At 47.8% G+C, this 16,130-nt stretch overlaps 1 protein-coding gene and 1 pseudogene across 3 annotated transcripts; both read right to left on the bottom strand.

Moving 5' to 3' along the window:
* Window positions 1-615: 615 nt before the first annotated feature.
* Window positions 616-2,727, bottom strand: LOC103635559 (LOC100216926-like pseudogene; annotated as a pseudogene). 2 transcript variants are annotated; one of them, XR_557475.3, is made up of 4 exons: window positions 2,676-2,727; window positions 2,248-2,415; window positions 1,678-1,826; window positions 616-931 (listed from the first exon to the last, which is right to left on the bottom strand). The product of XR_557475.3 is annotated as a protein-like pseudogene, transcript variant X2 (transcript). The 2 variants fall into 2 exon arrangements; XR_002264642.1 differs by lacking the exon at window positions 616-931 and having other exon boundaries at window positions 1,546-1,826.
* Window positions 2,728-3,505: 778 nt separating this feature from the next.
* On the bottom strand, window positions 3,506-4,242 carry LOC107325938 (uncharacterized). Its single transcript, NM_001320909.1, has one exon. It carries the CDS (start codon window positions 4,220-4,222, stop codon window positions 3,662-3,664), a length of 561 nt encoding a protein of 186 aa, NP_001307838.1. The 5' UTR covers window positions 4,223-4,242; the 3' UTR covers window positions 3,506-3,661.
* Window positions 4,243-16,130: the final 11,888 nt, after the last annotated feature.

The following is a 16,130-nucleotide window of genomic DNA, read 5'->3' on the forward strand; positions in this document are numbered from 1 at the left end:
AACAAATTTTTGCGTAAATTGTAGATCTGTTTTATAACGACGAATGGGGCCCAAAAATTACGATGTAAAAATTGTGTGCGTCCGATCGTGCGCGGGTTCTGGCTTGGGCGGATTTTAGCGTAAAACATGAAACAAAATAGCGTAAATGAATATGAATTTTAGCGTAAATCGTAGATCTGTTTCGAAACGGCGAATGTGGCCCGAAAATTACGACGTAAAAATCTCGTGTGTCCCATCATGATCGGGTTCTGACTCGGACAGATTTTAGCATAAAACATGAACCAAAACAGCGTAAATGATTACGAATTTTAGCGTAAATCGTATATCTATTTCGTAACGGCAAATGGGGCCCGAAAATTATGGCGTAAAAATCGTGTGCGTCAGATCGTGGGCGGGTTCTGGCTCGAGTGGATATTTGCGTAAAACGTGAACCAAAACAGCGTAAATGTGTACGAACTTTAGCATAAATCGTAGATCTATTTCATAATGACGAATGTGACCCAAAAATTACGGTGTAAAAATTGTGTGTGTCCGATCGTGCGCGGGTTCTGGCTCGGGCAGATTTTTGCGTAAAACGTAAACCAAAACAGCGTAAATAGGTGTGAATTTTAGCATAAATCGTCAGGTAGACCTTTAATAGTTCTCAATGTATTAGCTAGGCAAGAGAAGCCAAACAACATACAAATATGTATCCTAAAGTAATGAACCAAGGATCTATTATGCATCCTTTAGTCAAGGCACACCATACTGCCAACTCTAACTATAAAAGATTAATTCACGAATTCAGATAAATTATTGAATGCAACACTTGAGGGCTACATTTACACGCCACATGTTACCTACAATAAGACAAAACTATAGGAAAAGAGAAAAAATATATAAGTGTCGATGATCATTCAAAAGCCTCCTCGATCAGATCGACCATCTTTTCCTGCATCATTTATGTAACTACTATAAGATTTACTACACAAATAAAAAATGACGAGAAAGCATTATATAGACAATAGGCAGGACCATAATATTATAAGCCAAATATGTGGTAGTGGATTTGGATAATCTAAACTCCAATTGGAGTCTACTAGTTTCTTTGGATAACATAGATGAGGTCTATTTGGATTTGGACAACAAAAACAAGCAAAACAATTTTTGCAATATTTGCTCATGAGCTGAGCAATTTGTGCAAACAAATAATAATACATCTTCAGCTATCGTAAGTGCAGCTACATCGTATTCATCTGGAAGCCGGAATGCAGAAAGAAAAAATACTGCAAACAAGCTAATCGCGTTGCAAGATAGAGCCAGTCCATTAAATCATATTACGTAGTCGAGAATATCAAGTATTATAAGTTTGTGCGTAGTATCTACAATTAATCAAAATTACTTCTCTTTGGCATCTCTCTTGCACTAAATTATGGAGGAACAGATAGACAAGCATGAGAAGTTGTTAAGTAATTGAAGCCTGACAGAACTAAGATTTTCAGTAAAACATTCTGCTGCTATTATTCCTACACAAGAAACTAAAAAATACATAACGGAAACAGGAAATTAGGAACAATATGCAAGTGTAAACATGGCATCACACGCAAGATATCACAAGCAGATTCAGGTATTGCATACAGTCAAAAACACATGCCTTTTATTAACACAATATTCTTCCTAATTTGTTGATTTTCTCACCCAAGTCTGAAGTTGATGAATGCTCTATTTTATTTTCTTCTTTTCTGTTATTAGTTGAAGGCGCACTTGCACACCCTTACTTGCATCACTTCATTACATAATTCATGAGCCAGTCTGCCTGATGCCCTTTAGGACAAGTCTGTTACTCCCTGGACAAAAAAATCAAGAATGTTGATGGTATTGAGCTGATGATACCTGCACAAAATCCTGGTTTGGTTCCTGACATTGTTTATCCATGGATCAAAAGTATAGAAGTTGACATTAGAGCTGAGTATGTTTCACATATTTGTCTTTATCCCATCCTTTAAACTAAATGTTTAGTTTCCCTTTGTGATATAAACTACAGATGTATATACTTGATCTGAATTTACATCTATATATAGAGACACACACACATAGAATTTATGGTATATGTAGATGAACGTAGCAGCATAAAGATATAAATCAACAGTTCATTTTTAACACAATTACTGTCATATAATCATTACTTACTTGGTTTGTTGTAATAGTTAAATGTGGAGTTTTGATTATGAACTTATGCTAAGAAATTTAGAAACAAAAACATCATACCCTAAATAGCAGGTCTCAAATTGAAGAAATAGAGGAAGTTTGGCTAGTTTTTGGCAGTGATGAAGGGGACGAAGGCAGTCTATAGATTTTAGGATATTCCTTGCGCCAACCTTTCTCACTCGCCCTGTCAATTAATCTTTCTAGCCTCTGGAGTTCTTTACTGATCCACTACAATGGAGAAATGACCACATAGTTATAATCTCTTACAAAAAATCATTTGGTAAAATTAAAAGAGAGCAATTATACAAAACATGTCTTAGAACCAAAGTACAGATTTTAGTGCGTTAGCCAAGTCATGAGAGCTGAGATACAGATAGTGACTGTTGACTAACAAAAAAAAAGAAGTTTATCTCAATTCAAAATGAAAACATTTTTTTCAGAATGTACAACATAATGTGAAGTGTTGATAGATCTTGTAGCATACGTACATGATTCACTATCTCCCTACATAAACTCCTTTCTTTCTCCTCTTCAGTGACCATCAATTGCTCATGATAGAGCAGGGTGCCATGGAAGGCTAGGCAAGGCGAGAGGGAGGCAGACCTACTTCTAGAACTGGGCGAGCTTGCAGCGATGTGTGGTAGGAGGGGGATGGGCTCCTAAGGGTACGCAGCTCGACGTGAAGATACGATTGAGGGATGGGGCTCCTTGTGCTGGTGGCGTGCTGTGTAAATCGCAGAATGGAGGAGGATCAAAGGAGGTGTTGTGGAGAAGGACTGTTACCTGTTGGAAGCGCGCAACAAAAAAGCTTGCGCAGACGGGCGATATCTAGCTTCTAGCATCACTGCCATCACGGAGGACGTGGCTAGCCATGGGCGGAGGCATGGTGCCCATCAGCGAACGGAGGAAGATGATGGCGGCGTGGTGCCGTGGAGGAAAATGGGAGACGAAGAAACGGGGGCGGTGTTTAGGGTAAAGAAACACGCCGGTGGTTTGTGCTGAAATAATAGGCCTCCAAATAAAAATCTGGTTCGATTAGTAATGATTGGGACATGACTGGACCAGAATATATTATCAGACTAGGGCTTCCTCTAGTTACTAGAAGCCCAGGGCTCCTAATACTATTATATATATATATATATATATATATATATATATATATATATATATATATATATATATATATATATATATATATATATATATATATATATATATATAATTTAAAAATTGAACAATGAAATGAAGCAACCGCTAGCAATCAATGGCCATCTCCCTCATTTCATGAGCAACAGAATAAATGCAGGTCAGGGACAATTACACAGAGTTTGCTCAACGTAACTCGTAATTTCAATGAATTCTTAAATGAAAACCAAGTGCTCATCATGTCCAAGCATTCCCTGCTTGCGGCGCGCCGCCACCTCATGCTGGAGTGTAAGAACATGCCAAACAGTCGTCCCCGGCCGCATATGATTCATATCATGTTTGCAAGCGTCATGCAGTTGTTGGCCATCTGGCTGAGCTCCTTATCGAACTTACCCATGGGGTTGGGGACACCGGCATGGGTGAACGGACGGTCACACGAGTCGAAGTCCTGGACAGCGAGCTGCAGCATGATCTTCGCGGTGCCCGTGTCCTTGAACGCGATGGCTCGCTGTGCCGCGCCGATGGCGTCCTGCGTGTTCATGTACATCGTGTCGCAGGTCCTGAGGGCCTGTGCCTGCGGCGGTGGAATAGTGCGGGCCGCCACCGCGACGTGCTTCCGCGCCTGCGCTGTGCGCTTGGCGAACGCGGCCACCTGCATGTTCAGCACGGCCAAATTGTCGATGACCGGGTACTTGGATGCATGGCGCCCGGCTGTGGCCGTGCAAACCTCTGGGAATGGGGCGCGAGAGCAGATGCCGGCAACCAGCGGGTTGACGGCACCGCCGCCATGCACCTTGCCCTTGCCGTTCCCTAACGCCTGCGGGAAGAGGCCGGCAGACAACAACGCCACGAGGGCGAGGAGGACAAGCCGTGGGTAGGCTTGCCCCATAGTTTATTCTGTTAGGTAAATTGCGCGGGCTTGAGACTCGTGAGGTGGATTTCTTCTTATAGGAGGTCTCTTCGGCCTCGCAAATGGCGGTTGGCCTCATAATTTGGAGCTGATAATATCCAAATGCTTTATTGGTTAGAGTTTTCTAGGTCAGTCATGCTCATCGGCCAATCATGGGTGCTGAAATTAGACAAACATGTGGCGTACATAGAAATTCCTTGACCTTAATATTGTTTACGGCATGTATAACCATATTTAATATGGCTCTCTAGAGAGATCTCTAAAAATTTAAGTATATCTGTTGGGGGCCTTCGGCTCCCAGGGTCCTCAAAAAACATAGTTTGACAATGTTTTCCAAGTGTAATATGTGAACAGGCACCTTCGGAGTCAGGTCGCTGATATACAAGAACATAGTTAAGACGAAGCTTGGCTGGAATTAAAAACGATCATGACGAAGGATAAGACGATCACGAAGCTATGTGCAGAAAGGCTTCGGCATGACGACAGAAAAGAGGAACCGACTTAAAGATGAAAAGCCAAGTTGGACCTCGAAGAATTACTATAGAGTTATTGATAAATGTAAAGGGCATCAATGTAATCTTACACGGGCTGCGTCCCGTGCCTATAAATAGGTGAACAGTACTCCTGTACTGTTCACGCTGACGGGGCATACGCTTTTTCAAATCACGACTGTACCTTTACTTTTCATCAATCTGAAGGTACATTTGTAATTTGTCTTTACGAATCCGATAATAAAAATAAGTTGATGATAATATTCATATCATTATTCGCATTTCATATATGTACTCTTTTCTACCATTTATCAAATCTTACGAAGGTCTTTTCTTTCGTAACCTTCGTCCAAAATTCATTATATCCGAAGGGGCATAATGTTGATAAGGACGAAGGAATTTATTATTTAACACTTTTTTATGTTGCCTTGTTCTTAATCTGAAGCATTTAAGAACAAGCACCCAATATTGGCGCCCACCTACGGTGAACTCACATCTATTTTTTGTTTTTTGAACACCTTCGGCAAGCATCACCTTCGTCATGCCGCCGAAAAAAGCTTCAGCGACAGGGGCTGCTGCTCTGCAGCCGCTGGACCCCAATCAAGATGTCGTTTCTCTTAGGGAGGCCCGAAGCCAGAAGAGGAAGGCCACCAGTCCAACGCCTCCCGAGGACGAATTGGATCAAGAAATCCAAAATTTGGAGATGCTCAATCAACAGGTCCAACGGAAGAAGGAGAAGATGGCTCGTCTAGCTGATCTTCAAAAGCAGATAGACGAAGCCTCTGAAGAGCTTCGACATCTTGCTCAAGATGACCAGAACCAAAGGCCCCCGCGTAGAGAGCTTCATCAAGAGGGCTTCTACAACGAGGGTGACTGGTATGAAGACTTCCATCATGGAAATTTTGCTTTTGATGATACTTCTCCCCTGTCAACAGAACTACAGGCTACTCCTTGGCCACAGTCTTACAAGCCACCCCAGCTCCCCATGTACGACCGTCACTCGGACCTGAAACAATTCTTGATGAGCTATGAGGCAACCATATCTTCGTATGGTGGCAACACGACGGTCATGACAAAGTCTTTCGTCATGGCTGTCAGGAGTGTTGCACAAACCTGGTACTCCTCTCTTAGGCCAGGAACAATCACCTCATGGCAAAAGCTGAAGGATATGTTGATAACCAGCTTCCAAGGGTTTCAGACGAAGCCAGTCACTGCTCAAGCTTTATTCCAGTGCACCCAGGATCACGAAGAATACCTTCAGGCATATGTCCGAAGGTTCCTGCGTCTGAGGGCACAGGCACCAACAGTGCCCAATGAAATTGTCATTGAGGCCATGATCAAGGGGCTTCGGCCAGGGCCTTCAGCTCAGTACTTTGCCAGGAAGCCTCCTCAAACTTTGGAGAAGCTGCTCCAGAAGATGGACGAGTATATTCGAGCTGACAATGATTTTCGCCAAAGAAGGGAGGAAGCTTTCAGGTTCTCTGAAATGACCAGGGGCTTCGGAGGAAGATTTTATCCGAGGCACGTCAGGTCAATTCATAATTCTACTCAAAGTGATGACAAAGGGAGTCAACAGCAAAGGCCACAGTGCTCCTCGCAAGCTTCGGGGCAATAGCAAAGCTCTTTCCGACCGCCAGCGCCAAGGGGCAGAGGCGCTAGGGGCTTCGGGGGAAGATTTGGAGATCAACCAAGAAAATTTACTGCCTATTCTATGGTGAAGGCAAGGGCCATACCAGCAGGATGTGCCATGTTACCATCCAGAAGCAAAAGGAGTTAGCAGAAGCTGCAGCGCAATAGAGCCAGCCGAAGCAGGTTATGCATACTGCTTCGTGTCATTCGCCTTACATTCCAGAATATGTAGGCAATCACCCTGCAGCCTCTGTTGCTTCGGCAAGTCAACCCCAAGCATCTTGGCAACAGCTTCCACCGCCACCACCAGTACAACGAGGTCCGCAACCAGAAGGGAGTCAGCACTCCCACCCCCAGCGGGACTTCAGAGAGGAGTCCGAAGCTCGCACAGTCAATAGCACTGTGCCAGAGTCGAAGCACATTTACTGACAAAATATCCTACCTCGACAGCAGCTTTTCATATTTTCGCATTCAGTTTCACTTTCTTTTTAGTAAGGAACAATTATGGGAAGTTTAAGTGTCTTTTATCGTTTTTACAAATTCTTGTAACAGTTTAGCTTATTATTATAATGAAAATATATCTTCTCCATAGGCTTGAGTTGCCGAAGCATAAGAATCTATGGTGGCACGGAGAACCTTCGAATTATCAAAAAATTGTTCTAAGGAACGCATTGCAATTTCTTCAAAGTAGTAAAAAAGTCGTTCCTAAGGGAGCGCAGTGTAAGTTTTCTGCTCAAAAGTCGTTCCGAAGGGAATGCAGAGCTTACAGCGAAAAATAAACGCTGATTCCGCTGAAAGTAAAAGGCGAAGAAGCTCCTAAGGGAGGCTTACAGCGAAAAATAAACGCTGATTCCGCTGAAAGTAAAAGGCGAAGAAGCTCCTAAGGGAGGCTTACAGCGAAAAATAAACGCTGATTCCGCTGAAAGTAAAAGGCGAAGAAGCTCCTAAGGGAGGCTTACAGCGAAAAGTCAGCGCTGAGATAAAAAGATTATGTGCTCTATTGCAGAGATGTGTGTATCTTCGGCATAAATATCATTTTGCATAGCATAACATCATCCCACCATTTTGCATAACATAAGCATCATATATCGTATTGCATGAAAAACGAGAAGGGGACACAGTATTAATCTTCGAAGAATGTTTTGAAAAAAAATGTTTCGAAGAATGTATTAAGAAGAAGTATAACTTCGTCAGAGAGGCAACATAAAACTTTTTTATAGCTTCGAAGAATGTTTGCACGAAGCTTGGATATTCTTCATCAAGAGAAGTATGAAAATTATTATGATACATAAAAGATTTTTCTTCACGAAGCATGAAAAGAAGGGAAGGTGTTTTTTTCGCCGAAGGCTCAAAAGCGGTATGTATGTAAAATTTCATGCATCGTAAAGAATTGAGCCGTAAGTAGATTATATATTACATTCAAAGTTGCAAAGTTTTACACATGTCATGTTCCAAGTGTTTTTTACATTAACACTTAATCTTCCCTAAGAACTACTTCTGCATCTTCGTTTAATAGCTGATTGACAACTTTGTCCATAATGGCTTCGGCCATCTGTCTAATTTCGTCGTCCCCCTTCGGGGGGGGGGGTCCGGAGCTGCCCCAGCAGATTCTGAGGGAGGAGAGGATACGACTATATTACTATTACAGAATCACGAACAAAGTTTAAAATAAAAAATCACAACAAAATAAAAACCACTAACTAATACCTATTTGCCCTTCGGGCCCTGTGCCTTCTTCAGCAGCCTCCGCTACCTTTCTAGCATCATGGATGCCTTTTTCGCTTCTCTGAATAATTTCTTGAGCCATTTCTCGGCCGCCATTGTCCCAAATGTCTGTGAAAAATTTTCCACCGACCTGGCTTGCTTCGGCTGAAGGGTCTTTGATATCTTCAGAGGATAAAGCAGTTCCAGACTGTGCTAAAGATTTCACATGTTCGCATCCTTTCTTTTCCAAAATAGTAACAATTCCTCTGGCGCCTGAAAAAGCAGAAATGTCCCCGCGACTATTCAAGATTTCCTCGAAGGCCTCAGCTTCGCGACTAATCCATTCAATCGGGCCTTCTGGATTCCCTCTTGTGAAATTTTCTTCACTAGAAAATGCGCCGACGCTGGCGAAGCTGGATTTTATCTTTTTAACACACTCTATGGATTTATCATAACACCTTTTCTTCGAAGCACGAAGCTCTTCAACATTTATTTCCAAATGATTTGCCCATTGATCGCTTAGTTCTCTCTTTGTTTCTTCAAAAATGCGTTCTTCTTTAGCTCGGGCTAATTGTTTCCGAAGATCTTCGATTTCCCGCTTCTGAGCATCGGTTTGAGTTTTAGAGCTAGCTTCGTCTTCCTTCATTTTATCCACCAATGTAACTAGAATCTTGTCCTTTTCCATGGCTTCGTTTCTTAGCCTGATAACCTCTTTTCGGAGGTTGTTAAGAGCAATAGTGCAGCTCTCGTCTTCAACATTCTTTTGTGCCCTTAAGGCATTGCTGAGTATTAAGCCCTATTCAAAAGAATGAATGGATTAACACAACAGTAAAGGACTCATTCAAAATTCACAAATTTCAAAATTTACAATCTTTGTACCTTCAGACTATTATATGCAAGACTATCTGCAAGATCCTCCTTCGTCATGGCGCAAAGGCCAGCTTCAAGCTTCGGGAATAACATGCTCCTAGCCATCTCCCGGCAGACAGATAATTCTTTATTGTCTGGAAGGCAATACAGGAAGTCATCTTCGTCTGTCCCATTGAACACTACGGCCCCCTTCGGATACTTCAGTTCTCGGGCATAGTGATTAGCTTCAAAGATCTCTTCTTCAGATAATTTCTTTCCCGAAGCATGTCGTACAATATAATCGTGTATTTTGGAAGATGCTTCGGGAACGGTAGTGTCAATTTCCTCGACCAAAATTGGCCCTTTCATTTTTGTTTTGTCGGTTTCCAAAGTTGCCTCTGTCAATTTTGCCTCTTCAGCTTTCAAATGTTTTACCTTGGTGGGCTCTGAAGGCCTAGCTTCAGTTACAAATTGTTGCTTCAAAGCTTCACTAACAAAGGCTTCAGTAGATACTTCAGAAGCTTTAGCAGTTTTCTTCGGAGTTATGCTCGAAGATTTAATTGTTTCCAAAACATCCAGCACATTAACCATCCTTTTTCTTTTCGGGGTTACTGCTGGCCCCTTTTGGCCTTTAGCCGCCTCAACTTTTGATGAAGGACTCAAAATTACTAATGTTTTTCCTTTTTCAGTTCTCGGTTCTTCCGTTTTCTCTATCGCTGTTGCTTCGGCCATTTCTTCGGGTTTTGGCATTAGAGGTGGCTCTTCGGCTTCGGTGGCCGAAGAAGCCCCACCAATAAATTCAGGCACTGTGGCTGGCTCAATATAGCGTGGAGGGTGTATAAGCACCTTTACCTTCTTCCTCTTCGGCGCTGGCTCTCTAGGAGCAGCTGAAGCAATTTCCTTTGCAGGAGAAGTATTTCTCCTTTTTTGGCTTCGCACTGGATAATAGTAGTCGGGGTAAACAAACCCAATTGCATCAAATACTCGGTTGAGTCTTTTCTTTTTTCGGCCTCCGAAGGCTGCGGATAATGCAGTATTTTCGGCCTTTGAGTATACCCCAAGCAATTCATCACTTACATTCTCAATGCTTTTAGCCAATCATCATTTGGTTCAACGAATTTATCTCCATACTTGAATGTATATTTTAGCCTGATTAGTCCACCTTCGTCAGTTTCTTTAACGGTCTCCTTCGGCATTTCCCAGTTATCTGCAAGTGGCCACACTCTGAAGGCAATGTGCTCTTGCATTAAATCCCTAGTCCCAATAAAAGAGCAGACTACGCCGAAGGCTCTCTGACATTCTTCAGCTGCTTCGTCCATTTCTACCTTTGGCTTTTGGAGTCCGAAGCGCTGCCAGATAGGGCGCATGATGATATCTTTAATATCTTCTCGAACCTTCAAATCATTTTTCACATAGAACCATTCCTTCATCCACTCCCCAGGCCATCTTTTCCGAAAAGTTGGCACGGGACAGCTTGACCCAGAGCGGGCACCGTAGCTATAGCAGCCAAAATTATTATGATATTGCTCCTTACCCGAGGGCTTCGTCTCATACACTAACTCGTGTATATTGCAAAAGCTTTCTGCACTTGGCTACAGGCCCTGGCTCTTCACGGCCCAAACGAAGACTCCCAATCTTAACACTGCTTCAGGGGTAAGTTGATGAAGGTAAACCTGATATATTTTCAGGACTTCTACCACAAATCTGCTTAGAGGGAATCGTAGCCCAGCTTTAAAAAAGCTTCGGAAGATCACGACTTCATTATCTTCAGGAGTCGGCGTAGTTTTTTCTCCGTCATCTGCCCTCACGATGGATATATCTCGGAAATATCTCCCCCTCATATTTTCAAGATGACTCTGCTTTATAGTTGATTTTCCGAAATTTGAGTGACTAGGCCGCCACGGGCGATCTTTGGAATCCTCCCCACCACTATCCACATCATAACTATCACTGTCGCCAGTATCTTCAGATAAACCCTCCAAAGTCTCCCTGACAATCTTCTCCGTATTGGTCTTCGACATTGATTCAAGAAAACCCAGGTGCATTTCTTCAGAAAGGCTTAGCTTCGAAGCACCAACAACTGTCTTATCTTCAGACATCTTCGCGAATGCTGGAAAACCACACCTGAGACTGAAGCTTAAAAAATTAAAACCGAGCAAATGCTGTCGCGCGCAGGCTGAAAAGCTGGGTGAGTAAATAGCAAAAGAGCGTACCAAATAAACTCGTGGTGAGCTCGTATTTATACACCCAGTGTGTCGAAAACTGGAGGACCCCACTTGTCAATGACTGTTGCTATTCTAGCAAAAGGAAGATGTTTTTTCGGACCTTCGGCTTAAAGCCTTCGTCCATGTCGCAATTTGAATTTATCATTACAATAAATTAATATTGCGAGGGGCTACTGTTGGGGGCCTTCGGCTCCCGAAGGTCCTAAAAAACATAGTTTGACAATGTTTTCCAAGTGTAATATGTGAACAGGCACCTTCGGAGTCAGGTCGCTGATATACAAGAACATGGTTAAGACGAAGCTTGGCTGGAATTAAAAACGATCATGACGAAGGATAAGACGATCACGAAGCTATGTGCAGAAAGGCTTCGGCATGACGACAGAAAAGAGGAACCGACTTAAAGATGAAAAGCCAAGTTGGACCTCGAAGAATTACTATAGAGTTATTGATAAATGTAAAGGGCATCAATGTAATCTTACACGGGCTGCGTCCCGTGCCTATAAATAGGTGAACAGTACTCCTGTACTGTTCACGCTGACGGGGCATACGCTTTTTCAAATCACGACTGTACCTTTACTTTTCATCAATCTGAAGGTACATTTGTAATTTGTCTTTACAAATCCGATAATAAAAATAAGTTGATGATAATATTCATATCATTATTCGCATTTCATATATGTACTCTTTTCTACCTGTCGGCGTTTCGAGACCGGGGGGTCCCTAAGCCGACGAGTGAGTGTGCTGCGTGCCCCAGCCCAGATGGGTCGAGCGCGTGGGCGAGCGCGAAGGGGGGAGAGGCGAGGTGGCCGGAGACGGGCGTGAGAGAGGTGGAAGTCCCGCGGCCTTCGTGTTCGTCCCGCGCCCAGGTCGGGTGCGCTTGCAGTAGGGGGGTTACAAGCGTCCACGCGGGTGAGGGAAGCGAGCGGCCCCAAGAGAGCGCCTGTCCCGACCTCGGTCCCGCGCGGCCAACCTTCTCTAAGAAGGCCCTGGTCCTTCCTTTTATAGTCGTAAGGAGAGGATCCAGGTGTACAATGGGGGTGTAGCAGAGTGCTACGTGTCTAGCGGAGGGAGAGCTAGCGCCCTAAGTACATGCCAATGTGGCAGCCGGAGAGATCTTGGCACCCTGCTGGTGTGATGTCGTGGCTGTCGGAGGAGCAACGGAGCTTGGCGGAAGGATAGCTATCGGAGTGGTCGAGTCCTTGCTGACGTCCACCTGATTCCGTAAGAGAGCTGAGAGCCGCCGCCGTCATAGAGCTTGGGAGGCGCCATCATTGCCTATCTGGCGGAGCTGGTCAGATGGGACACCGGTCTTGTTCTCTGCGGCCCGAGTCGGCTCGGGGTAAAGTGGTGATGGCGCCCCCTGTTGACGTGGCGGGCCCGCGCCTGAGGCCGGGTGACGTGGGGGCTCCTCCGAAGCTGGGGTCGAATCTGTCTTCCGTTGCCGAGGCCGAGTCCGAGCCCCTGGGTCGGGCGAGGCGGAAGTCGTTCGGCAGAGGCCAGGGCGGAGTCCGAGCCCTGGGGTCGGGCGAGGCGGAGTTCGTCGTCTTCCGAGGCCGAGCCCGAGTCCGAGCCCTGGGGTCGGGCGGAGCGGAGTTCGCCGTCTTCCGGGTCTTAGCCCGAGTCCGAGCCCTGGGGTCGGGCGGAGCGGAGTTCGCCGTCTTCCGGGTCTTAGCCCGAGTTCGAGCCCTGGGGTCGGGCGGAGCAGAGTTCGCCGTCTTCCGGGTCTTAGCCCGAGTCCGAGCCCTGGGGTCGGGCGGAGCGGAGTTCGCTGGCTTCCGGGTCTTAGCCCGAGTCCGAGCCCTGGGGTCGGGCGGAGCGGAGTTCCCTATGGCGCACCTGGCGAGGCCTGACTGCCTGTCAGACTCACTCTGTCGAGTGGCACTGCAGTCGGAGTGGCGCAAGCGGCGCTGTCCTTCTGTCAGACCGGTCAGTGGAGCAGCGGAGTGACGACGGTCACTTCGGCTCTGCCGGGGGGCGCGCGTCAGGATAGAGGTGTCAGGCCACCTTTGCGTTAAATGCCCCTGCAACTCGGTCAGTCGGTGCGGCGATTTAGTCAGGTTTGCTTCTTAGCGAAGCCAAGGCCTCGGGCGAGCCGGAGATGTGTCCGCCGTTAAAAGGGGGGCCTCGGGCGAGACGGAAGTACCTCGAGGTCGGCTGCCCGAGTCCGAGGCTAGGCTCGGGTGAAGCGTGATCGAGTCACTCGTATGGACTGATCCCTGACTTAATCGCACCCATCAGGCCTCTGCAGCTTTATGCTGATGGGGGTTACCAGCTGAGAATTAGGCGTCTTGAGGGTACCCCTAATTATGGTCCCCGACAGTAGCCCCCGAGCCTCGAAGGGAGTGTTAGCACTCGCTTGGAGGCTTTCGTCGCACTTTTTTGCAAGGGGACCAGCCTTCCTCGGTTGCATTTTATTCAGGTGGGTGCGCGCGAGCGCACCCGCCGGGTGTAGCCCCCAAGGCCTCGGAGGAGTGGTTTCACTCCTTCGAGGTCTTAATGCCTTGCGTAACGCTTCGGCTGGTCTGGTCGTTCCCTCATGCGAACTGGCCGTAGCCCGGGTGCACGGTCGGGGCCCAAGTTCTCGGGCTGGTATGTTGACGCTGTCAACGGTTCGGCCGGAGCCGGGTCTGCGAGAGCAGCCCCCGAGCCTCCGCACAGGGCGAGAGGACGATCAGGGACAGACTCGACTTTTTGCATACGCCCCTACGTCGCCTTTCCGCAAGGAGGAGGGGGAGAGTGCGCCATGTTACCCTCGATGGGCACCGAACATGGTGTCTCCGGTGAGCTGCAAGCGGGTAATCCGAGTGGACGTCCGTGCCCCGTTCGTTGGGGGTCGGCTAGGGGCCCAGAGGCACGCCCAAAAGTACCTGCGGGTGATCTGCCGGACCCGGTCCCCTGGCGACGGGGTCCGAGGGCTCGATGCCTCCCTCCGATGGGATTCCGTTACAAGATCGCTCCCGCTGGTCTCGGAAATGTCCTAGGGTACCTCGGGAGCGCAGCCCGAGCCTCGGTTATGTATCGAACGTACCCCTGGTCATCCCTCGTTCGGCGTCTGAGGCGACTGTGAACCCTTCGGGGGCCAGCCTTCGAACCTCTGATCAGTAATGGGCGCGGAGCCCGAGTAGCCTGAGGCGGCCATGGAGCCCTTCGGGGGGCTGGCCTTCGAACCCCTGACCAGTAGTGGGTGTCGGGCCCACGCGATCTGAGGCGACTGTTGAACCCTTCGGAGGGCCAGCCTTCGAACCTCTGATCAGTAGGGGGGCTCGGAGCCCGGTTCCTTCACAGGGAAGGATCCTTTTCGGGGTATCCCCTTTCCCGGTCCTTGTTGCAAGAGATGGAGAAAGAGGAAAAAAGGAAAAGGATACGAAATCGAACGACGTGGCGTACCTTTTTTTTGGCGCGGTCATTACGGCGAAGGCGAAGCGTCGTCCGCTTCTCCTGCCAGAAGCGCCGCCTGTCCTGCCGCGGAGTTAATGCGACGGGGCGAGTGGTTGGCGGAGCGGCCGTTGCGCGTGCGCGAGCCGTTCGAGGGACGGCTATTTTGCATCGCGCCTTTTGAATCTCGCGTCCGGTCAGGGCGGAGCGCTGGAAACGGTTTCGCCCTGGTCTTTATATACTCGGGAGAGAACCTGGCGACGGTTCTTCGCTCCACTTCCTGCCTCTTTCTTTAGGTTTTCGCAACCCGAGAGGCTTTGACCAGAGGAGAGGAAAACGCCCTTCCTGCCCCTTGCGCCGCCATCCCTTCCGCCTTGCTGATGGCTGACCGAGTGACCATCATCTCCCCGCGCGATCCGTGGCCATTTTCCACGGTGACGGTGAGCGATCTGGAGGAGCTGGTTAGCGAAGGTTTGCTTCGCCCCCTCACCGACGGGCAGCGACCTGAGTGGATTCCTCCCACGGGCGGAGTCGCTCCATCCCCACCGCCGGGGTACGTCGTGAGCTTCATCTCCTTCCACGAGCGTGGATTCGGCGTGCCGACTGGCCGCTTCATGCGGGCAATCCTGTTCCACTATGGGGTGGAGTTGCACAACCTCTCCCCCAATTCTATCTCGCAGGCCGAGGAAAAATTCGACGCAGAGGGGGTCTCCCCCCTTTTAGCCCCCGAGGGAGGGTCGGGCTTTGCCGAGGCGAGGCCGACCCTTCCTTGATGACTAAACTTTTGCGTGGGTGCGAGGTATATGAACAACTTGAAAACTTCTTAAGGGTAGAAGCGACGTAGCTGTTTGATGTTCCAGGCGTTGCCGTAGATCTCGCCTTGATTGTTGGCCAGCTTGTATGTTCCGGGCTTCAGGACTTTGGCGATGACGAATGGCCCCTCCCAGGGGGGCGTGAGCTTGTGCCTCCCTCGGGTGTCTTGCCGCAGTCGAAGTACCAGATCGCCCACCTGGAGGTCTCGGGACCGGACCCCTCGGGCGTGGTAGCGTCGCAGGGACTGCTGGTACCGCGCCGAGTGTAGTAAGGCCTCGTCCCGAGCCTCTTCCAGCTGGTCCAGTGAGTCTTCTCGGCTAGCTTGGTTGCTTTGTTCGTTGTAGGCCCTCGCCCTCGGGGAGCCGTATTCCAGGTCAGTGGGCAAGATGGCCTCGGCCCCATAGACCAGGAAGAACGGCGTGAAATCCGTGGCTCGGCTTGGCGTTGTCCTAAGGCTCCAGACCACCGAGGGGAGTTCCTTCATCCATCGCTTGCCGAACTTGTTGAGGTCATTGTAGATCCGGGGCTTGAGCCCTTGTAGAATCATGCCGTTGGCACGCTCTACTTGCCCATTCGTCATGGGATGAGCCACGGCAGCCCAGTCCACCCGGATGTGGTGGTCTTCGCAAAAATCCAAGAATTTTTTGCCAGTGAACTGGGTACCGTTGTCGGTGATGATGGAGTTTGGGACCCCGAAGCGATGGATGATGTTGGTGAAGAACGCCACCGCCTGCTCAGACCTGATGCTGTTCAGGGGTCGGACCTCGATCCACTTGGAGAATTTGTCGATGGCGACCAGCA

This window comes from Zea mays, chromosome 8 (genome assembly GCF_902167145.1).
Source record: "Zea mays cultivar B73 chromosome 8, Zm-B73-REFERENCE-NAM-5.0, whole genome shotgun sequence".
NCBI lineage: Eukaryota > Viridiplantae > Streptophyta > Magnoliopsida > Poales > Poaceae > Zea > Zea mays.